This window comes from Trachurus trachurus (genome assembly GCF_905171665.1).
Source record: "Trachurus trachurus genome assembly, chromosome: 11".
In the NCBI taxonomy this organism is placed as follows: Eukaryota; Metazoa; Chordata; class Actinopteri; order Carangiformes; family Carangidae; genus Trachurus; species Trachurus trachurus.
In genome coordinates this window covers 14,169,780-14,194,453 of record NC_139904.1, presented here as the reverse complement: position 1 = coordinate 14,194,453, position 24,674 = coordinate 14,169,780, and the positions used below count along the sequence as shown (strand labels likewise).

The window sequence follows — 24,674 nt, the reverse complement described above, 5'->3', positions numbered from 1 at the left end:
GAGGATACGGACATCTGTCTCTGATGATTCTTGTCTTTATTACTCTGCTCTGATTCAAACAGTGATTACAGGCCCATACATTCCTAACGATGACTCCACGGTCTGGTCTCTAATTAGGAGGAGGATAATTCAGTCTTGTTCGGGTCCCTCCTCCCTGACAGGCTCATCTCTCTATGAAGGGCACAGAGGAGAAGGAGCCAGGATAATGTGTGGATGTACATGTGTAACTATATACTCCCGCCTCCACACGCACACACACGCACACACACACGTCCCACTTATACCCTGGGTGTTTTAATGTAATGATTTTTTATAATGCAGCTCATCTGTATGCTGAAGGGAACCGAGGTCTGTCTCTGTGGTTCTGTCTGGATCAAGTGGAGTCATACTTTACTCTCCACCCACACTCAAGGACATTACATTAGCATCGATTGTCCTCTTCCCCACCACAAGAAAACAGAGAGAGACTTCATATCAAACTGCTCAGCCTCTCCCTCTTTAAATAGGCTAATGATAATAACAATAATAATGACAGATGTTCGATTTATTTTGATTGCAGCATCTTCGGTGCTTCCATACGATTCTTCTTCTGCCAAGGTTAAAGAATGAATGAATGAATGATGAAACTACAATTCCCAGAATGCAAGAGAGGCTTTTAAGCCCTAACTACTGCACTGCTCTGGGTTAACAACTGTACTTTTACTGTAATTGAGTTGTGATGGTATGTCTCTACTACAGTAGGCTACACCACAGAAGGAGATTGTATGTCACTTCATTACATTTATGGTGGTATAAATATGCAGGTCCTTTACTTAAATAAATGCAGCAATTCCTTATTGGCCTAATAGTACATTGCATGTCAGTATAGCCTATTTGTTATGTAATGTTATTTAAGAGGGCTATTTATAAAAACAACAACAACATTATTATTATTGTGATTACAGTAGCCTATATCTGGAGACATTATATATAGTTGCTTCCAAGTAATTTTCCCATATTTCCCCATATAGTGTTAATGGTGAAACTACAAATTCCCCAAAATGCAACATAGGCTTTTTAGTCCAGCTACTGCACTGATCTTTCTGACAGCTGTAGCAGCTACCTTTCCTGTACTTGAATAGAATGTATATTTCACTTTTGCATCCTATTTATGGTGGTATAAATGTTTCACCCATTACGGGTCAATACACTGCATTTAAGATGCTATTTAAAAAAGTATGACTCCAATAGCCTATATTTGGAGACATATTTTTGCTGCTTCCAGGTTTTTTGTTTGTTTTTGACTTCTGGCAATGGTGTGGTGAAGTGGTAGAACTACAATTCCCAGAATGCCACAGGGCGTTTTCTTTTTTTAGTCCAACCTGCACTGGCCTGGGTTGACCATGTGTCGTGTGACTGCCACCGGACGGTTGTGGGTAGAAAGTGCAGGAAAACGTGCCGGTGGGTGAAACGCACTCTCAAACACAGTGAGCCATGCAGGCGGCTCCATCCGGACCAGAAGCAGCAGCGGCAGCAGCAGCAGCAGCAGCGGCGGCAGCAGAGATGTGAAGGCGGATTTAGAAGATAATGTGCCTCGGCCTCCACCGTCGTCAACATGTTCCCGGGAGTTTTCTATGCACTGCTGGCGGGTTTCCTCGGGGCCGTGGCGTCGTCGTCGGCCAAGCTGTCCCTCGGAGCCGACTACCTGAAGGGAGTCTGTGAAACCGGACTCCGGACGTGGGGAGAGCAGCGGAAATTCAGACAAGCGGACGAAACCACCACCTGTGACCGGGTGAGGCAGCTAGAGCCGCAGTGGGGGTGAATTATTTATCAGCGGGTGTGTGTGCGTGAATAATGCAGCGCAGACGTGGGAGATTTTCTCACGGAGGGACTTCTCTTCTCCCTCTTCATCCCTCAGCATCAGCATCAGCACCATCGGCAGCATCACGCGGCGGGGGGTGGTGGGGGTGGGGGGGCAGCAGCTGCGCTCTCGTGCCGTGTCCGCGTGCTGCATGACATTGCAGCTCCTTTGAGTGTGGTGATGTGCGGTGCTATCGCGTTATCTTATAGCTCATTATAGCAGCGTTGCAGAGCTCGTGGCTCCATAAGGAGGTCATCCAGGGTTTTTTTTTTTTCTTTATGACTTTCACACTCTGCGCGCGCAGTGATGTCAGAATGAAACCTCTGCGGGGCTGCTGGCGCGAGACCTCAGCAGTGCAGAGGACAAACAGTGGCCTCCCTCCAACACAGAAAGCAAGTCAGGTTTGCAAAACAAATGGTCCAGATCAGTGCCACGAGATTTGAATGCACCATGCCAGAGAGGCTACAGCTGGGCAATCGATCTAATCACCTATAAGTATAGCCTATAGCTGTAGGCTAGGTTTAATTGTAAGATCTGAGCTGTTTGTTTACATTGATCACATTTATTGTCACATTTATTGTCATTGATCATCTAAGGAGTGGAAGGCTGCAACCACATCAACACACCTACATGTAGTTCCTTAAATCAATTGATTGTTCAGTGTAGAAAATGTTAGAAAGTCCGGAAAAACAAAACATTAATGGTATTAGGCATTTACTATTTAGATGATCTCTCCACTTCTATCATTACTTGTTTGCTTTTTAGTTACATTTGTATCTCCTGCTCTTTTTTTCAATGTTAACGCACATTTAGCTGCATTTTTGTATGAATCATTTATAATATTCTTCTATACTTTAGACATGAATGTAAATCTACATTTAGTACTTCTTCCTCTTCTTTACCTCCTAAGTTGCATGCTGCAGGTGTATTATTGTGTATCTGGTGCAGCAATGTAATTTCCATAGACATACACTACAAACAATTGTAAACTCACTGTACAATGCACCTTGCTCACGTCTTTTACATTGAAGCAGACACAGAGTAACAGTATAAAGCTGTTATAAGCTTCTTGTCTAAGTTTGTGTTTATATTTTCCAGCTTCATATCCCTCTGAGGCTGCTGTGTGGTGGACTCCTGTTCACGTGCAATGCTGTGATGTGGACCTTCCTCGCCAAAGCTCTCAGGTACTCCTCTTCCTCCACCCGAACCACTGTGACCACCACCGCCTCCAACTTCATATCTTCCGTAAGTAGTGGCTCCCCTCTCTCTTTTTTACCTGGTAGTTTTGTAGTAGAGGACATTAAACCCTTTCCTCCTTATGTAAGATGTTTTATTTTAGAAAGTAGGCTGGACTACATTCAGAAATAACTCATCACAGTGATTTAAGTGTCTTACAGGAATTTCTTGTCAAGGTTCAATGTCTTCTCTTTTTTTTGGACATTTTCCATCTAGATTTCCTCAATGGCTATAATTTAAATTTAACCTTAGGGACTTAACACTGTGACTCTTCTCACCCATGCAGGCTTTCCTAGGCCAGCTGATCTTCGGTGAAGCCCAGATAACGTTATGGTGGGTCGGGATCTCTCTGACCTTCTCCGGTCTGTTGGTTCTGCAGAGGGTTTCGCCACAGGATGGACAACAGAGTGGAGTTGCCAAGAAGGATGAATAATATGTCTGGTCTCCACTAGTTCAGCCCAGCCTGGCTCCAGATGGCTGTGCTCCGTGCTGTGTTTTTGGTCAGCAGCTCCTCTGATTTTGACATCGAGCCAAAGTGAAGTGAAATCTGAAAACAAACAGCAGACGTGTTTGGTGGATTTTGTTCTTTAAGTCAAACACACGTACTTATTGTAATTTTAAGTTAATATGCTACAGTGAAAAAGCAAGAGAAATTAGTTGTTAACCCTCTAATTGTGTATTTCCTAACACAGTTAAACCAAATGCCACTCGAACTGTGGCCTTCTTTTGAATTAGTGACTCTTAATCCCTCAGTTTGTGTTTCTGAAACCAGAGGAGTTGCTGGAGCTCAGCCAGTCTGACCATGGTGCAGCTGCAGCTGGACTGGTGGAGACGAGGCTAATGGATGTCTGCGTCCGGTTTCTCCGGAAGCTCTAAAATCGTCTTTATCCACAAGCTTACGAGGAAGCAAAAAAATGAAACTAGCTTTATGTTACTTTCTGGAAAAACCATGGTGAGCTAAAACAGAGCAAACGTGAAAGAAGGGAAGAGACGAAAAGGGAATAGTTTGACGTTTTAGGAAATGTGCTTATTCATCTTCCTGCTGGGAGTTAGATGAAAAGACCGACGCCACTGTCACGTCTGTCTGCTGAATAAGAAACTGCAGTCAGAGATGTAGTTGGAAGTGCTTTCCCAACAAAAGTTTCAAGTACTTCCAGAAACTTAACGAAAAGTTCCTTCTCTGCTTTGTCATTTGAATTCCTGTAGTTCCCCTCTATGTGTCAAGTAAATATCACACAGGAAGGTTGAACTGTATCACCAATATGTCTGACAATTAAGTTGTTTCTTTGATAATCAATAGATTTCTTACTGTGTAAAATGTCAGAAAACAGTGAAACACAACATATGCACATAACAAACAATATCTTGACACTAATCATGTTTCATATTTGCAGACATGAGACTGGTATCTTCTCATCTAATGCTCAATAATACAGCTAATAAGCACATTTCAAGTGGCAAACTATTCTTTTAAAGGAAGAGGAAAATAACACAGTGGATATGGATATGATGCGAGGACCTGTGTGTTCATGAGTTTACCATGTGCGAGATGTGAACGTCCTTCAGCCTGCAGCCGCGAGATCACCAAAGCTTTCTTAACTTACATTTCCTTCAGCCGCTGCGACACTCACTGTAAACATCCAACACTGACTCTCCATCGTATGCATGCTCGAGGCGATGTTATAAACCAGGTGTACTTTACATCAGTAATAATCCTTTCTAATGTAGCACTGAAAGGCTCGTCCCTGGTCTGATGTTTGCCCTCTGCCGGGGTCTTTCTTTCTTTCTTTCTTTCTTTCTTTCTTTGACTTTTTCTTTGCCTTTCCTGATAGCTTGAACCTAAACCTCAAGATTTGAGCATGACACGTGTTTTGATTCAGAGGCAGCTGGTCTTCCATTTCATGACAGACGTGTGCATGTTCCTACCGAGGCCTCAGATCACACCAAAGCGTCCTGGAGTGTCTCGTCACTTAACCCGGGTGACGTCCGTGCGAGCTGCTTCGTTTTATTAAACTTGTGACATATAGGCGTCCAAAGTGTCTCTATGGCGTCAGAGACATCACACGGCCTTTTTTTTCTTATTGCCTGTTTGAGCTTTATGTGCCCTGCGTTCACAATCATACTCTTCTGTTGCACATCATGAAGATCAATCCATCACCCATCATCTCCGGGGGTTTGATAGACATACCTGGTTCCATCAGAAGCTTCCCTCCCTCCGCATCTCCTGGAGCTGTCAGCGAGAGTGCAATAACATTATACTTCCTTTAAATCTCATGACACTGTGATGCGTTTAACAGCGAGGGAGCTTTGTGCATTAATAATAGAGCATAGAAAATGGCGATACGCGCTACCAGAGGGATGTTTCTGTCTGTAGAGTAAGTAAACTATAGTACACAAGGATTTGCCTGGACATGACATCAGAGGTTGCTTCACTGAACACTTTGCTGTTGTTTGGATACATATCATGAATCTAAATGCATAACGGTAGCTATACCTGTGTGTATTTATCCTGCAGCAGCAACGCACAAATATATATCAGATGTCCTTCCAACTGCTGCTGTGCAGGTTTTGTATCATGCATCCCTATTAATGTGACCGCAGAGACAATGTGACTGCACGGCTATCTTATTAAAGGCCGGCTGAGCGATGTTTCATAGCAGGGCTGTTCTCACCTTGCGGGATAATTTTTCAGTCACTCACAGCCAACACACACAAGCAGCAACATCAGAAGTGGCTTCAGATGTTTGTGCCTCCATGTTTTGAGGATCATGAGTGTGTTGTGTTTGGAAAAAATAACACTAACTAGCTTTCTTGCCAAGTGCCAGGTAAAAAAAAAAGATTGACACCAGTCCCACGTCTGTCCCATTAATAATAAAGCTAGCAGCCAGTTAGCTTAGCTAAAAAGAAAAAGAAAGAAAGAGGGGAAGCACAAGCACATAAGTTAGTGTATTTCTTGGAGCAGTAACTTCTTGAAGTCTTGGGATAATGAAACAGTAGACTGACAACTATGTTTATCAGTGTGTTTTAAGAGCTGCTAGAATTTTGTCATGACCTCCGGATGGTACAGTGACAACTTAAGAACGCCTGCAAATAGACAAACACACTGCAACAACACAACACAACACAACACAACAGAAGTGTTAACAGGGACACACAAAAGGTGACAGACCCATCTTTGTGTTAGTGATGAATTTTTTGGTTCATTGTAGTGTCAATATTATCACATGATTCAGACAGCATTATAGCTTAGCCTTATAGTCTATAGCTTGGTCCGTCACGTTTTTTGTGTCCCTGGGGAAACACTTATGTTGAGTTGTGAAATTTTGCAGCATATGTGTTGTCAAATTGTTGAAGTTGTGTTCTGCATTCATTGGGCAAGCAGATCCAAATGAGCAGTTTCAACTCTTTTAAGCTAAACTAACTGCCCCTGGCTCCAGCTGCATATTTTATGACAGTGGTTTTAAAACTTGTCTTATTCTTGGTAAAGACATAAGTAAGAATAGTCCCCCAAAATATCAAACTATTCTTTTATTGTACCTTAAATGTGATATCTGTAATGTTTGCTTTTATTCTGGAAATATCCCGGTGCCTGGCTTTTCTTCAGTAAACGGCATGATATGAGGGTAAACCATCTACCTGTGAACCCACTCTCACTGTAATATAACCAATCAGAGCTTTGCAGTAGCCACATTTATAGCTCTGTGACTGTGGCATGGCCCTGAGCGTGATGTATTTATATCCATGTGCACATAAACTGTAGATGTGGTTGTACAGAGAGATTAGAAAAACACTGAAATACGACCCTGACCTGGGAAAAGGTGTGTGTCACATTGACGAGTTCATGTGCTGGACTGGTAGAAAATGACAGTAAATTTATTAAATATCATTCAATCAGTAAATGTTTTATCAATCTGAAAGTGTACTGTTGACACCAGAGCGTCTCAGAGACTGTTCAGTCTTAATCTTTGAAATATTAAATAAGCTCCAGAATAATGGATAATAGACATGTTTTGTTTTGATTTATCTGCACTTTTTAACCTTGTATCAGTCCTGATTTTAATCTGGAGGCTGCTGCACTGACAAATTCAATATTTAATGTGACTTTTGACACAAATCAAGTCGGTTTAATCAGACTGTGTTCGCTCTGATATGAATTACGATGTGTTTTACAGAGTATGTGAAACAGCTGTTTGTACAAGTGTAAATACATTCTGTCAATAGGAAAAATCTTAAAAGGCTGTGTAAATGGTTGTCTCCACTGAGAGGAAACATTTAAATTATTAAATAAACATCTCATCTGACAAACATGATTGTTGTTTCAGTCACTCAGATATTATTCAGCACATTTTTCAGCTTTACACAGAAAAATTCCTCAAGAGATTTTCTACTTTTCAGAAATAAGACATTAGATGTGAAGGAGTGTTCAAACTTGTGTTTTCAAACTTTTGTAGCCATATATTTAAATATTTTTTTTGTTAGTGCTGTTAAACAATTACATTTTTTAAATTGCAGAAGCTTCTTTCTTTTTTTGCTTGAAATAACAGAAACACAAGCATGTAAAGTATAAGCAACATCCAGTGATGTATTACTGGTGGTATTTAAAAATCAGCGCAAGCGAAGATGGCAGAGCGAGAGCAGCGTAGTTTGGTCAACAAGAAAAATATGTTCTTTAGAGCAGGAACACGAGAAGCAAATAGGAGCATATGCAGGGTTTTCCATAACATTATGCATAAAAATATTCATATATAATAGACTAAAACTAAAACACCATAAAAAGTGGTGTGTCTTATTGATCCAGAATAGTAAGACCATTCTGCATTGGTTTGGGGTGAGTAGGTCACATGACTTCAAAGTTATTGAAAAAAAAAGCTCTTTTTTCCTAGAAATATTCATATAAAATTGAAGGAAGACAAAAAATACCATACAGAGTGCTGTGTCTTATTCATCTAAGGAGTTCACCATTCTGCATTGGTTTTGGCTCACTAGGTCACATGACTTGGAAGCTATTGAAAAAAACATTAATTATCCTGTATTCAAATAATTATCTAAAATTAATTTAAAAAAAAATACAAATCAAATCAAATGCATCCATGAATTTAAAATGTTACCCAATAAAAAAATAAAATATGCAGTAAACTGTTAAACTGAGTCAATAAAAGTTCAGAGAAAGCTGTCACATACATAATTTTATTTCATTCCCCTTTAAACAAATACCACAGTCAAAAAGAAAAAAAAAGAAAAAACGTGGTCCATAGTACGTACTCGAAATAGTTTCATACCTGACCACACAACTATGGAAAGCCGTTTTAGTCATAATTAAATAAATTAATAAATGCATAAATAAATAAATATAGCCATGAAATGAGTCCCGATTTAAATAAATAGGATGATAAATAGATATAAATGAAATATAAATACATATATTTTTATTTTAAAAACAACATTTTTATTTTTCCAGGAGACTTTTATTTTCTAACGCCTCATTTATTTATTTCCAGATACTTTTATTTCCTAATGTCACATTTATTTATTTCCGGTTACTTTTATTTCATAACGTCACATTTATTTATTTCTGGGGACTTTTATTTCATAGCATCACATTTATTTATTTCCGGCGACTTTTATTTCATAACGTCACATTTATTTCACTCTCTTTTATTTCATGCTGCAATATTCAAATGAGGGGGCGGGGTTATCTGGACCCTTTCTGAGTAAAACATCACAGGACGGTCTATTCACCTTATTTTGCGCTGGATCTAGTGTGCGGAAGTGCTGTTGTTGTGAATTATTGAACAATCCACTTCCCTATCCACTTCGCTATGTGTTAGTAGCCTACTGGTACTCTGGTTGAGAAGAACAAGTACTACGTTTACGTGTCTGCTCTGCTCTTTCCCAGAGAAGCAGTAGCTTATGTGAATTTGTCATTACCGGTCCCGTTGCTGTCGGACCGCAGTAGCCGTCATCGTTGCCACCGGTAGCGGTGCGTAGCAGCATAATGTCTATGCGTAGCAGCTCCAGAGAGCTCGGGTGATTGATAGCGTCGTCATCACTGGTGGATGTAGGCTATCAACGATCGATATCAACTATTGTGTCAACGTTTACAATTTTTTCTACACGTGTAACATGGGCTTCTAACCGACGTGTACACTGTTACACTGGAGATTATGATCTCTTTCTATCGCGGGGGAGGGGGGGTCGCTGTGGTCTGGACTGTCTGCTCTTTACCCAGTTGCTGTGGCAGGGACATAATGCTAGACATAGCTAGCTGGTTAGCTACGCAGCACATAAGCATGGATGTATTATATTAACACATAAGGCAGAGAGATGTGTAACAACAACAGAAACTAGAAAAACGGAATATGTTTAAAACACTATTCTCCTCCCCAAGTTATTGATCAAGTTGCTGAGTAGCCGTCAACAATTCACAACAACAGCACTTCCGCACACTAGATCCAGCGCAAAATAAGGTGAATAGACCGTCCTGTGATGTTTTACTCTGAAAGGGTCCAGATAACCCCGCCCCCTCATTTGAATATTGCAGCATGAAATAAAAGAGAGTGAAATAAATGTGACGTTATAAAATAAAAGTCGCCGGAAATAAATAAATGTGATGCTATGAAATAAAAGTCCCCAGAAATAAATAAATGTGACGTTATGAAATAAAAGTAACCAGAAATAAATAAATGTGACATTAGGAAATAAAAGTATCTGGAAATAAATAAATGAGGCGTTAGAAAATAAAAGTCACCTGGAAAAATAAAAATGTTTTTTTTTTAAATAAAAATATATGTATTTATATTTCATTTATATCTATTTATCATCCTATTTATTTAAATCGGGACTCATTTCATGGCTATATTTATTTATTTATTAATTTATTTCATTATGACTAAAACGGCTTTCCATACACAACAACAGAACATACAATTCAAGAAAAATAAGAAAGCTGGTGTCCTGTCTGTGTAAACTGGATAGCAACTGTTGCATCCCCACATTATTGTAACATTTTTACATTTTTTTTAAAAACCTCCAGTGATTTTAAAAGCCTAAATAAAATGTCATTCCTGACAATGCTCTACTTGAACTGGGTCCTTCACTGTCTTGTTGTGTGTTCATTAAGCATTCGATTTGGCAACAGTAGTTTGTAGTTAATCTTCTAGTAATTCCTTCCATCATCCCTTAAAAGCACAACTCATACTACAGTAAGGCTTTCAGACGTGGGTGAGCGAAGGCCTTTTTAGTGTTAAATGCTCAGAAGTGGCCTGTTCCCCATCAGCACAGGTAAATCTCTTCACACTGGTCGGCCTGGCTTGTTCACAGCTGCCACATATAAAATGTGCACCTGTATCGTGGACCTTCAGGCCTCAGTGAACATTTTCCACTGGCTTAAATATTAATCAACACTTTTATCCTGTGAGGCCTCTCTCTCCTCCAGTCAGACTACACGACAACCACAGAGTATGACAAACAGACTGGATCATCTGAAAGCAAATTCCATCAATTGAAAGTGAGTGAATTACACTTAGGGTCAGTGCACTCAGAGCAATGTGTATTGCTTTATTCCCTGACTTTCCATCTGAGCTGGTGACTGTGCGGGGTCATCACGCAAAGAGGTCGTCGACATTTACTGCACACACTTATCAAATCATCGGAAGGACACTGGTAAAACTGCCTGGTGGATAATAAAACTGAAGAGTCACTTTTAATATTTTACAAAACTTTCTTCACCTGCACGTGTCAGATATTAAAGTTATAATCATTAAGATTCCCTTAAAATAAAATAAATAAGGAGTTGTTGATAGAATTTGTGTTCTGAATTGTTTCATGTATTAACATTTAGATTAATTATTTGAATTAGTTTTTATCATTAGTGGATTTAGTCCAAAATGAGGTAAATTTGTCATCCAGCACTTCGCTGTAGTGTGGGAAACTACTCTCACTATGTGCACCATCAGATCAGATCGTCGTTGCTTATCATTATATAAAATTACAAATGAATGAACGACTTTGAAAGTTAGTTTGTTTGGCTGAGCTGTAAACAAACGTCCAGTCCTGCCGTACAGCTGCTCACCAGGTCTAATTTAATCAGCTTAGTGTGAAATCTTAAGGATTATAACTTTCACTGGCCACCGAGAGGCTAAAGCTAATGCTAATCCAGCCTTTGTTCTAACTTTCTTGGGATTTTAGTGCAGTCACAACATGAATCAAAAGAAAATTTTCTTCCTAAAATCTATTTCTTGCTCAATCTGAAGAAATCCTCTCATCCGGTGTCGAAGACGGAAAAGAACAAGCTCATTTCAAAGTGTGATCAACCAATGTGATCCTGTCTCACCCCGACCGTCACGTTAAGGCAAAATAATACGTTTTTTTTTGTTTTCTTCTTTAAATAGCAGATGCCACGGTTCACTACTGCGCTGTTCTAAGGCAAATCATCTGCAGCATCCAGCGAAAGACTATTGCATCGACAGGGAGACGGGAAAACAAGAGGAGGTGACGGGTTCACAACAACAACAACAATGTTCACAGGTCGACGACATCAGGTGACTCGTCTTAGCACCTGGAGCGTGGCCGCTTAGCAAAAAGTGTTCTTCAATTCACATTGTTTAGTTCTGGAAGCAGGAGATTACGGTGGCCATGAAGGCTCAATTCACTGCAGCTCAAGAAACCACATGCAAAGACACAAACACAAGATGTGACCGACCAGGCGAAAGACTACGGCATTCAACAAAATTGCCTCATCCAGTTTTTGCAGCTCATGTGTTGTTAAATTGAAGTCGTTTTATGGATTTGTAGCACATTGTGTCTCTGCGTGTGTTTTCCTGAAGTTGCACTGAGTTGGCCCCTCAGGGCCACCGTAGGAAATGATGCAGGAAGCTTCAGTCTGGAGGAGGAGGCAGGACTCAGTGTCTGTAAGTGCTTCTTGTCAAGTTGTTGCTGCATTTTTTTTTTGATGTTGTTGTTTTTTTGGGTACAGCTACTCCTCATTAATCTCAGTCAGCACCAAGAGGGAAATTATAAAATATAAAGAAGGTGAAAATATTTAAAGAAAAAAAAAAACTGCAATGGCTGAACAACAGCATACCCTGAAATGAAATTAAAAGAAATATAAAAAAGAAAGAAAGAAAGACAGTATAGAAGTGGAGGAGAGGAGTTCATGCTCGTTGAGGTCCAGACCGGGACTGATCAGTCTTAGTCCACAGCACCTTCCAGCTCTCACACTATGTACTGGTACAGGTCCGCTTTGCCGTGATCGGGCGTCGCGAACGGGCTCAGCCAGGCCACGGAGAACGGATGGCCGAACACCACTTTCATGTTCATCCATTTAGACTTTTTGGCCCATTTTCGCTCCTCCTTCTTCAGCTGCTCGATTCCCTGCAGGGGGGGGGGACGAAGATATAACTCATATTATTCAAAGCTGACGCAAAACCGTGTCAGCTGCGAAGATACAGACGTGTCTTTAAAATCTAATGAACCAACAGAAAATAACCACTGAATGGGATTAGAAAAGAGACACGTTCAAGCATCTCTTTGTTTTTCCTGATGAGCAGGGTTCAGTGACTCACAACCATATACAGTCTATGCTCACAACCAGTATTTCCTGATGTGTAAGAAGAACACGCACACACACACACACACACACACTCTCAGAGCACGACAGGCTCTGACGGATATTGACCGAAAAATATGATCTTTGTAGTGAATACTGTGACACGGTGAGTCATCCTGGTCGTGGGTGTTTGGAGCAGATACATTAAGATGCAGTTTAATCTCCACCTGCCTGGAGGATGAGAGTCAATTCTTCTATTTACATCCGTGCTAACAACAAACCAAATGAATTTAGAGCCTTAACCTTCGTCACTGAGACTTATCTCAGGACGTCAGACGTGACCTCAGCTGCACTGCAAACTGTTCTGCAGTTTAAAAAAAACTACACCTATTTGCCTGAACTAAACTGATCTCTGATCTGTTTCTATTTCCATGTTTCTGCTTTTATTTATTTCTGTATTTGCACACAAAAGCAGAAATGGTGCATTTCATTACCAAAATTAGTTTATTTAGCATTTATTTAGATATTTATTCATTTATTTCTGTATTTATTTATACTTGTCATTGATTGTCCTTCATACACATAGTCATTTTCTGTGTTTTTACTCTATATTTATTTACAGTGAGTATTTTCATCACAGAGCTCATCTCTCACACATTTTCAATAATTTGTTGATAATTGGACCAAAAATGTGGAACTTAAATTAGCTCTGAGTACAGTTGGTTAAAAAAAACAATAGTCATATTGTAAAATTCAGATAAACCTTCCTGCTCCTGTCTGATGTTTAGATAAAGAACAACTGTGAACAACACGTGTGATTGTGTGAACTCGACCATGTGAACTCAGGAGGTTCTCAGCAGGGCGATGAGGAAGTGAAATGACGGCAGTTTCACTCACCGTCTCGTCGGTGCAGATGGAGTGAACCTGAGTCCCAAACATGACGGCCGTGAAGATCAGAAAGAGAAGAGCCTCGAAGCAGAGGAGGATTAGGAGGATGACGGTTGCTGGTGGAGAGAAGTTACTGCATTCTGACGAAGAAGAAGAAGAAGAATTAAAAGCGTTTTCCTTTCAAAATGAACATACAGGAATAAAAATGATAGGAAATCATAATGTATATTAATATATGACTACATATCCTGCAAAAGGGCTGCACTGTCTTACTCACTTGTCCAGTCTTCTTCAAAGCAGAGCACAAAATGGAAAGCCACCATGCTGAGCGCATGGAAGGATATTAGTGCAATGTACATCTGAAAAACAAAACAAATATTCAATGTTGACAAGAAATAATTTTCTCTACTGAAGCTCAGCTCAATGTCAAACCACATACCACAAAATGAACAAGAGAGACAGTTAATCAATATTAATCTAATACTTGGCATGTTTAGTAATTTATGTATTAAATTTGACTCAAATATTTTTTTTATCCTCCATATTTCATTTTTTCTTGTCTTTAATTTTCATTACCACGATTTTTCCCCCTGATAATTCATTTATGTTATTATCAAGACTAGATTACTGTATGACAAGTGACCTGCTCTTCCAGATTACTTGTATAAGTGTCTATTTATTAACTCACAAAATAGACATCATAAAAAACTGATACAGGGAAAGTAAAAAGAGTAACTCCTAGGTAAATTCTTCTTCTTTGTGTGTTTTTCTCAGCCTGATGATACAGCTTATAACAAAACTAGAAAAAAAGGAAGCTTTGCTGTGGTGGTGGGTAAAGACTCACCGTGAAGAGCACAAAGTACTTCTGGTTGTTCTCTCCGACACAGTTGTTCACCCAGGGACAGTGGTGGTCCATCTTTTTGATGCAGCGTTTACACACACTGTGGACACACACATACATAATAAAGATTGAGACAAAATTGTTTTTTTAAAGCGGAAAACTGTGACTTTGGGCAAACAGAAGACCAACTGGAGTGTTTAGTATATTTACGTTTTATGTGTGTGTGTGAGAGTATAATTCATGTATCATCTGACAAAGCAGAAAGTCACTCTCAGTCTACCTGTGTGCTTTGTTTTGCTGCCACTCTGCTTATAATATTTTATTCCTATGGGTCATTAGAGACAAATGTATCATCTGAACCACACAAAACGATGACTCATGATGTTAAACATCAACAAAAGAAATCGACTCCATTCAAACTAACACCAACTCTTTGTCTTTACCACTTTACAATTCAATTACTCTGCCGTGTTTTTGCACTTTTCCAGCCTTCAGATCCCAGGAAACCTGCTGAGCAGCCACAGCGGGGATTCCCTGATTATCAAGCAGCAGAGTCCGCAGGGAAAAGCTGCGCAGCGACCGAACACACACACACGCACACATTACACACACAGACACACACACACAGGGGAGAGCTGGGCAGGAGGAACAAACACAGCGAAGGAGAGGAGTCCCCGGTGGGAGCGTCGCACCAGGACTCTCCTCCGTGAGATGCAGACTTTGAAATGAAAGTTTGAAATGAAAAGTGGTGGACACACACACACACACACACACACACACACACAGACACAGACACACACACACACACACACACACACACACACGGTGAGCTCTGTACCTGCAGTGGTGAGCTCTGTCAGGCTTGATGCTGCAGCACTTGGGACACTTGTACACCACCTGTCCCGGTTTGAGCTGCAGGCTTTCGATGAATTCTTTGGTAGCGTTCCCTTTAGGCACGGCTCCCTGGGAGAGAGGTGAGAAAAAAACGTGTTGACAAGTTTCTGTTAAGTCAGGCGCAGCTCCAGGAGCTCCCTCCTGATGGGACCGACAGCAAGAAATCAATTCGACCAGAACGATGAAACGATCACCACAATTATTAGACCTTTAAATGTTCCAGTGTGTGATATCATGAGCCAAGAGTACTGTATGTGCACTGATGTAAACTGAGTTTACTTACAGTGCATTATATCAAACTTTGATTGGACCCTGCATTACCTCCATTATTTATGTATCTTTCTATTTCATTTATTTTTTTCTCTCCCCATCACGTTTGTAGCTATTATACATGAGAAACATTGAATAATCAGTTGTGGTTAACATATCTGTACAACCTGATGATTCATAATAAAAAACATTTTAGAAACAAAAGCAGATGCAAGAACTACAAATCATCTTTATCTAGGATTTTGTCTTTTGTTGCAAGCCTGATGTGTGGGCTGTATTAGATCTATCTACGATTGTTTTGTCATTGATAAATCTGCTAAATTATTTTCCCTAATAAACCTATTTTTTTCTATTTACTAAAGCCAAAAGAGAAGTCACCATATTTTGTTTATTTTCAAACATTAAAAATATATTTTATGAATTCAAAATAAGCAGCAAATCCCACTTTTGACAAGGGGTAATAAGAGAAAGTTGTTTTTCTTGATTAGAAGAATTAATATTAATCTGCCAGTTATTAGAATGAAAAATTATTAATATCTATGAAAAGTTTCCTTTCTGTCCTCCTCACAAGTTCTCCTTTTTTTGTCCAACCAAAAAACCCTAACCTAGGGGTGTCAAACATGTGGCCTGCGGGCCAAAACTGGCCCATCAGAGGGTCCAATCCGGCCCGCTGGAAGTGTGAAAATGATATAGAAGACAGAAAGAGGCATAATATTGTTGAAATTGCACATATTTCTATCAAGAAATTTCAAGTTGTTCATAATATGTTTTGGAAAACATCTTGATAATGTACTTCTTTACACTAAAACAAAGAGAAAACTTCAGAGTTCTTGTTATTTATAGGTTATTATGCTATTATAATGCCTAACCAAAACATTTCCAATTCACTATTACATTTACTCACAAATGTTTGCTTAAAAAATGTGATTATAATTGATACATTTTCCTCTTATAAAGATTTATAGTCTGCAGAGCACTCCTATAAAGTGGTTTAATAAGAAAGATCGGGCACTCCCAAACCAGTAATGAGACCGTTGAAGGTGTGACTGACTGACTGACTGACTGACTGACCGGGTCTGTGCACATCGCTTTGGCGTGAGAGGCGAGTGCGAGGAAAGCGAGGCCGTTGAAGATCACCCCGTTGAAGAGGCTGTAGGCCACGTTCTTGGCGGGAAGCAGCATGACGAACACCACCACGAACTCGGCGTAGAAGACCAGGAACCAGGTGATGATGCCGCACACGATGCCGCAGCCGTCGCGGATGAACCACATGGTGTCGGAGCCGGTGCGGGGCGGGGGAGGGGCGCAGTGCTCGGGCTTCAGGTAGCCAGCTTGGCGCTCGATGTCCCTGGTGCGGTGCGCCGGGCTCTTCATCCTACAACGCCCGTGGCTCCAACCACATACTGCGGGGAGCGGCGGGAGACAGATGGAGAGGAAGAGGGGGAGCGGAGGGATGGGAAGAAAATGAAAGAAAGAAAGGAATTAGAGAGTTAGGCCAGGGATTTGGATTAAATGTGTGTCAATGAGGGATGGTGAGAGTAGGCCACTAAAAATAATGATTATTTATATCTATAATGAGTGAGGCCTATAAAATGTCAGAGACAACAAAGTCCTCCAACCTAAACAACCAAAGTGGACGCATCTTTTTTATGACCACATTTTTTAAAACCCTCTCTATGACCCATAGTATGTGTGTTTCCTGAAAAACTGAGGTGGATTCTGCAAATTTTTATCTAAAGAATTCAAATATAAATCTTTTGTCATCTTAAAACTACAATTTTGACGTCTTAACACTGATTTTGGACTGAACCGGACTGCGTACACATTAGAGGTGGGAATCACCCAAGGCCCTGCGACACGATAATATCACGATACTTGTGTCCCGATACAATATTATGACGATATTAAGAATATTGCAGTATGCTGCGATATATTAGCTTTCTTCAACTGCTGATGTGTCTACATGAAAACTTTAACATCTGTTTTTTCTAATAAGATAAACCTCTTATTCTGTTCAGATCAATACTTGGTGTCTGTATATTGATATTGCGATAATATGCTGTATTGATTTTTTCCTTCCACATCCAGCTACTTAAGACTTATCGTAATGCAGACTTGTGTTGTTACGGTACAAGCGCATCTACCACTGCTGAAGACTGTTTGTTTGAGCATTTAAAGCAGTTTTATGAACAAACAAGTGAAGTCACTTGGAAAAAACACACACTGAATGCAAATTATGTCCGCCAGGTATTTCCATATACAGTATACCTCACTTTCCCACTCTTTACACTATGTCACATTACCTCTCCTTCTGCCCTTGTAAAAAAAAAAAAAACTGCTGAACATACGACCTATGGCCTCTTTTTTTGTCTTTGTGTCTTCCACAGTTTCCCAGAAGCCTATAGGTGACATCTTCAAAACCTCAAATTTGACATTTACTATTACGCAAGAAAAAGAAAAAGAAATGTTAACAGTTCAGAGGCTGGAACAAGAGAGTTTCACATTGCATTTAGTGTTGTGCATGACTGATATTCATTGAATAAAGTGTGTCCAAGCACATTTCTGTCGGTAGAATTTCATGATATACAGTATTTAACATAGAAGAAAACATAATATTATTGAATGATCCATCCATCACTAAACTTATGTATCGTGTCATGGAATAAAGGTTGAATTTAATTACACAAACTGTCACAACATTACGATCTATTACTATTTATCGTACTGACAGAAATTTGACAACACTTTACATTCATATTCTATGTTAACGTGAACTAGTTCATCTTTATCTGTCCTGAACTATGAACTCGTTCTTTCTAGTGTACTTTTCAGGGTGTGAACTTACACAACACTGAATGCGGTACATGTGTCGTGTCTGCAAATACACTATATAATCACAGTGCTGGAGTGCTGCTGCCTGCACCACAACAACCGAGAGTTGGTGTAAACAGACTAAGCACACTACATCCTCAAGGCGCACAAAGAAAGATAGAGGCTAATAAGACGGAGTGAATGAGGAAATGAGGTTGAGGACACTACACAGGAGGAAGCATTAACTGAAGGAGGAACTACAGTAACACTGTCTGCCCAACAGACTACACACAGTCCACACAGGGTCCTTCTCTCTCTCTCAGCCAAAGGAGGAGACTGTTGTCAGACTTAAGAGGCTGTAATTCACCACTATGAAGTGAAACAAAGCAGCACTTCTTCAACAACGACAACAACAACAACAGAAGCAGCCTTCACAGTCGTCCTGAGCTGCACCGGGCCGGCTGGAGACGAGGCTTATGAATAACCAACTGAGCAGGTCTCAGTGTGTGTGCAGACAAAGATGAAGTGACTTCAAAGAGGGGGATGAAATGTCAGAAAGGCAAAAATAGGCCTCACTATTGCACGCCGATAACACAGAGCTGGGCAGCGAGTGTGGCATGCTTCCCCGAGGAAAGGAATTTAATCAGAACGAGAGCGATACGGCACGTTCAGGAGCAGATTAATCATAAAAGTCATGTCTGGATTTAACAAAAAACATCTTACAGTCCATTCATTGCAGACCTCAGCCCCCTCCTTCACACTCCTGAAGACTTCAAACCACAAAACTCTTTTATCACTTCAACATTTTATATCAACCTTTTAGCTTCATCTTTTTACTGCTGTAATAAAGTAACTCATGTTTGGTTTTGTTTCAATAAAACTGAAAACAACATAGTGCATTAATGTGTATCCAGTGAAGTCAAGTCAAGTCAAGTCACTGTTTATTTATAGAGCACATTTAAAACAACCTCAGTTGACCAAAGTGCTGTACAATTGCAAAAGCACAACACAGTTAATCACAAACACTACAACAAACAACAAATAATTAAAAACAACACAAGGGATAGGAGTCACTTTAAAACAAATCTAGATTAAAAAGAAAGAATAAAAGAGAGAGAGAGGGAAAGAAAGAGAGAGAACCAAGATTGCTTGCTTAGCTGGGAGTGAACGCCAAGGAGAAAAGATACGTTTTTAAAAGTGTTTTAAAATGTTCAACAGACTGTGCAGCTCTAACATGGAGAGGTAGGCTGTTCCACAGCTTAGGAGCCGCGACTGAGAAGGCTCTGTCTCCACGAGTGGAGAGTCTGGACCTGGGTACTGCCAGGAGCAGCTGGTTAGATGACCTAAGTGCCCTAGCAGTGGTGTGCAACTGTAAAAGCTCCGATAAATAAGGTGGTGCTAGACCATTCATACATTTAAAAGCAATTAATAAAATTTTAAACTGAATCCTAAAATTAATAGGCAGCCAGTGCAAAGATGCCAGGACTGGAGTAATGTGCTCGCGTTTTTTCTTTCCAGTCAGCAAGCGGGCAGCTGCGTTTTGAACGACCTGCAAGCGGCGCAGTGCTTTCTGGTCAAGGCCAACAAACAATGAATTACAATAATCTAAACGTGACGTAATAAAGGTGTGAATTACTCTCTCAAATACATTTCTTGGGAGATAAACCTTTGCTTTAGCCAACAGCCTTAGTTGGAAGAAGCTTGTCTTGACTATGGAGGATATCTGCTTGTCAAACCTAAAGTCGTTCTCTAAAATAACACCAAGGTTCCTTGCAAAAGGATGACAGTAAGACTTAAGGGAACCAATAGCACTGTCACATCCATCCAGTGAACAGGAGGATATCCTGACTGTGAGGTCAGAAATCAAGCATGACACATAATACAGTAGAGAGTATATTTGTAAGATTATACAGGAATCTCTTGAAACATAACCTCTATTTATTTTACAGCGAGGAAAAACAAACACGGAAACATTCAGTGATGATAAAACTCTTGCAAACCCTGCCAAGACTTACACAATGGGTCTGAAAATGAACAGAAGGTAAATCATGCGAGTCAGCCCGGTTCAGATTATCCTAAAATAAAAACCCATCTGAAAGATTTCAGCCATTTCCAGCTAGTCACACTCTGAAACACACAAAGGTATAGACGACGTCGACATGGGGCATTGTCTTCTTGATCAAAACAAATTGCACTTCCTTCCGTTTCCTACAGTTTGACTGACCCGAACCCTGCAGCCCAAACCTTTCATAAAACCTTCAACCAGCAGCAGTCAGGCTCAGTGGGAGTCGGCAGATATCACTTTCACTGCCAGTCAGCGTTACAGAGCCATCTTTCCTGGCTCCAAATAGTAGTAAACAGTAGAAAACAAAACCCAGTTACTCCACTTATGTTTATCTGAGAGACTTGTTGAGGATATTTCATATTGTAAAGGTGATGCTTTCACACTGCACTACCTGGATTATAGGCTACTACTTAAATTGTATAAACACCAGATGAACTCCATATTACCATGCTATAGAGCTACATTAACATGTTACACATTAATGCAGAATACTATCTACCAAACACCTTTCAAAAGTCTATCAATTCATTTCTTTTAGCAGAATAGAAAAACCATCATTGCTGGCTTCAAAGAGGTTAACCGTTTTTACAAATTCAGATTAATTCATTGTTTATATCGACTCTGTGTCTATACTTGGTTAAATGGGAAATGGATGTGCATTTATTTTGTGCCTTTCTAGTCATAACAACCAGTTATTATCAGGAGAATAAGATGCACATGATATTTCCTTGGTCTTTTTATAAGATAAAACCCTCTTTACTCTTTCGGAATAATGTGTTTTTGATTGAGTTTTCATTGTAATCTACTTAAATATTTCCATATTACCCTGGTATTATGCCTATTCCTATTGCCCTTACAGGGAAATTACATTCATATTTTGTATTTATTTTTTTGGCAAGAAGAGGAATAATACTGCAAAATACCAAAGCAAATTGCTCATATTCGAACTGGATTTTACAAAATACACAGCCTTTTTCAGATGAGTTGGTATTAATCAATGATATTGGACAAAATCTTCATCCCTTACAGACTTTTAGTTTTATCAGTCTGATCACTCATGTGACTGTGTGTCGGGCTGATTCAGCTGGTGGGAGTTGCCTGCATCGAGTAAAACTGGTTCCAGAGAGGAGGAGGAGGGCGAAGATGCAGGATGCTTTTTAACTGCTTGTAATGTAATTGTTAAGTGGTCTGCTTCTCCATTAGAGACAAAAGACACTGAGAGAGAGAGAGAGCCCCCAAAAACGGTGTTTACTGAAGATGCAGATGATGGGACGAGATAGAAACTGACAACAATAAAAAGTCATGAAAGACCTGAAGTGAAACTAACTGCAACACCAGGGCTCATTAACGACTGTCAGCTAAGTCAGTGGTTTCTTTTGTATTAGAGTCTATAGATTCCTCCCAGTGAATGAGTGTGTTTCGAGTGAAAAGTGACCTAATTGTTAAAATAACAGCCTTTCTCTAATTATGTTAACCTAAAGAAAAGAGCTGCTGAAATGCCACTAATCACGATGAAGATGCAGTTCTGTCAGATTGTAACTATGGCAATGAGGTAACCCCAAACATACACATTGTATAGATTGATATTCAGTTAATGATTCATCGGGTATGTTTGATTACCTGCTGGAATACATGCCAATGTAATGACAGAATGAGACATGAGAGAGGTATGAAGAGACATGGTGGGAGGGGAAATGAATGAACTCTGGTGAGATCTCACGTTATACTGATTAACCTCATTTGGCTACTTATTAAAAACAATATTCTGTGAACTAAACAATAGGAAGCTGTCAGTCTATGTCACTCTGAGTCGGCATATTACAGTAGATCCAGACAAGAGTGTGTCACATGAGCTGATATAGGCACATGACAATCAGGAATTATTATTACTATGACACTGCAACAACAACAAAATAGCCCAGTCAGTCACATTTTTCTAGGGGTGTAGATTTTGATAGCTGTGAAATCAATCAATTTAGCTGCATGGAAAACACCTGATACTGACAGGTGAAGTTTTAATGCTCCACACACAGACTAATACAATTCACACACAGCACGGTACAGTTATCAAAATCACTGTGCTGTGACACCAAGGAGGGAGGAACCATATTTGGTAACAGGCAGCAGCTTTCACAGCTACTGTAAGTGTGTGACAATGAGCTGAAACATGCACAAAAAATTGATTGCAAACTATTGAGAGTGATCAATATTTTTTTTATGCTCTCTGATGATTCTAGTTTCAAATATGTTTTGCAATTTATGACTTTCCTCAGGTTTTTATTTTCACATTTGGTGATACAAATGTGAAAATCTGGACTCTATTGGATGAAAAACTTTATCAGATACTATTCAGGATTAATACAGATAAAGAAATCTGTACACGTGCTGCCTCAGAGCACACCCTTCCAGTTTCAAAACATCCATTGACACATTTTCACACACTCGAGTGCCTGTAGTGATTATTATCTCTTTAAGAAAATAATCTTTTATAGACAAGGTTTATAAAGAAAGTTTATACAGTAAGAAATCTCAAGCCATCATTGCAGTTGCTGTGTGATGGTTTCACTGTCGGTACTGACTGAGAGCCTCAAACACAGATTCACATACAAGAAACTATCATTTTCAGCAAACACATTTAATTTATGATGTAAATAAGGTAAAGTTTAAAAACTACAGGTCAGAACAAACTTATATGTCCCTTCCCATTCCTATGTTTTACACCTGTTCAGTAAAATAGGTAAAAGTAGGCTAATAGTGAAAAACTGTAAATGACAGTCCTTGCAGCCATATAGGCTATTTAATTATTCTTGCAGATGTATACATTGCAACTTTGTTTACACATCTTTTGAACTGATTTGATTCAATGGAGGAAAAACAAGACATTGTGAATGAATGAAAATATGCTGTACAACTTCAAAATGTAAATCAGTGCACAGCTGCTCTGCTGTAGTGCTTTTGGGCAGAGCCTCTTCTTCCTCTTCTGCTGCTGCTTAAACCACCTCTTGAAATGATTAGCAGGGTGTTCACGGTAATTAGTATCTTATAATTAGCTATAATGAATTAACTTCCAGAAAGTGCTAATACAATAAAACCCCGAGCAGGAAGTTAACTGTGTGTCAGCTGGAGCGGGATATCTGGATTTCCAGTTGTTACTCACAACACCTAATGTTACATCAGATTAATTTAAAAAGCAGCAGGTCCACTGGTTGTAATAAAAACAAACAGACATACCTCGCTCTCTCCTGCTTTGTCTCCAAAAAGTTTCTTCAAGTCGTCACGTATAGTTTCGAGGCTGGTGAAGTGAAAACCAGAGAGTGAGAGTCTCCTCCGCGGCTCCGCCTGGTAGCTCAGCCCGGGCTAACCTCACTGATCCCCGGGCAGCTGCTCTCCACAGTGCCGCCCTCGCCTCGGCTTCACCCGCTTCTCTCCGCCGCCGCTGCCGCTGCCTCGGTTTCGTCCAAGAGGCTGGTTGGGTGGTGGATTTATCCGTGTGGAGCCGCTGCCGAGGACTGGGTGCTGGGACGGGCCTAGCTCCTGTGTCGGGTCCGCTCGGCTCAGCGGGCGGTGGGACAACAAAACCTCACGGAGCCAAACCAGGAAGTCTCCAGTCTGCTCTGCGCCCTGCGAGGAGCAGCGCTGCCCTGAGCGCAGGCTGACAGGCAGGCAGCCCCTTCTCCCTGCCTTACACCACCACACTTCATGAAAAAAAGACTGAGCTAAAATAAGCGAATTTGTTTCTCTGGGAATATTTCTCACATAGATGTACTTCTCCTCTTTTATTCTCATGTTTGGGATTTTTAGTTATTTATTGTATATTACTGATGTTTCTATCCTGTATGTGTTTTATTCTGGTGCTATGGACCTTTCTTTGGGATGTGTCTTTGAATGAATGAATGAATGAATGAATGAATGAATGAATACGTTTTATTTTTGGTACATATAAAGACTATACACTGAATTGACTGCAGTCTTACACCTGAATGGATTTATATGACATTTTCCAAGTCTTTCTGAGTTACATAAGAACAAAACACACAGAAAAAACCGGGATGTGCAAACAATCACAACAACTGTCAGGACTAAATTATGTATAAATCATTGGCTGATTAAAGTTACTGACAAAGTTAATTTCGTTTATTGATTACAGTAAGTGAACCTGAACATACGCCACTTTTCTTTATTATGATGCTCCCTTTTTATTTATTAGTTTAAAAAAAAAACAACACTGTGCTATAAATAAAGTAAATGGCTTGTTTGTTTATTTGTATCTGGATATGTTTTT

At 39.9% G+C, this 24,674-nt stretch overlaps 2 protein-coding genes across 2 annotated transcripts; one reads left to right on the top strand and one right to left on the bottom strand.

Moving 5' to 3' along the window:
- Positions 1-1,573: 1,573 nt before the first annotated feature.
- tmem42b (transmembrane protein 42b) lies at positions 1,574-3,509 on the top strand (the record flags this gene model as incomplete). Its single annotated transcript, XM_083981826.1, has 3 exons — positions 1,574-1,771; positions 2,939-3,085; positions 3,363-3,509. Exons 1-3 carry the CDS (start codon positions 1,595-1,597, stop codon positions 3,507-3,509), a joined length of 471 nt encoding a protein of 156 aa, XP_083837952.1. The 5' UTR covers positions 1,574-1,594.
- Positions 3,510-9,988: 6,479 nt separating this feature from the next.
- Positions 9,989-23,946, bottom strand: zdhhc3b (zDHHC palmitoyltransferase 3b). Its single transcript, XM_083981941.1, has 7 exons — positions 23,624-23,946; positions 16,588-16,919; positions 15,191-15,315; positions 14,356-14,452; positions 13,789-13,870; positions 13,521-13,651; positions 9,989-12,448 (listed from the first exon to the last, which is right to left on the bottom strand). The coding sequence occupies exons 2-7, from the start codon at positions 16,888-16,890 to the stop codon at positions 12,290-12,292; spliced, it is 897 nt and encodes a 298-aa protein (XP_083838067.1). The 5' UTR covers positions 16,891-16,919; positions 23,624-23,946; the 3' UTR covers positions 9,989-12,289.
- Between the last annotated feature and the right edge of the window lie 728 nt (positions 23,947-24,674).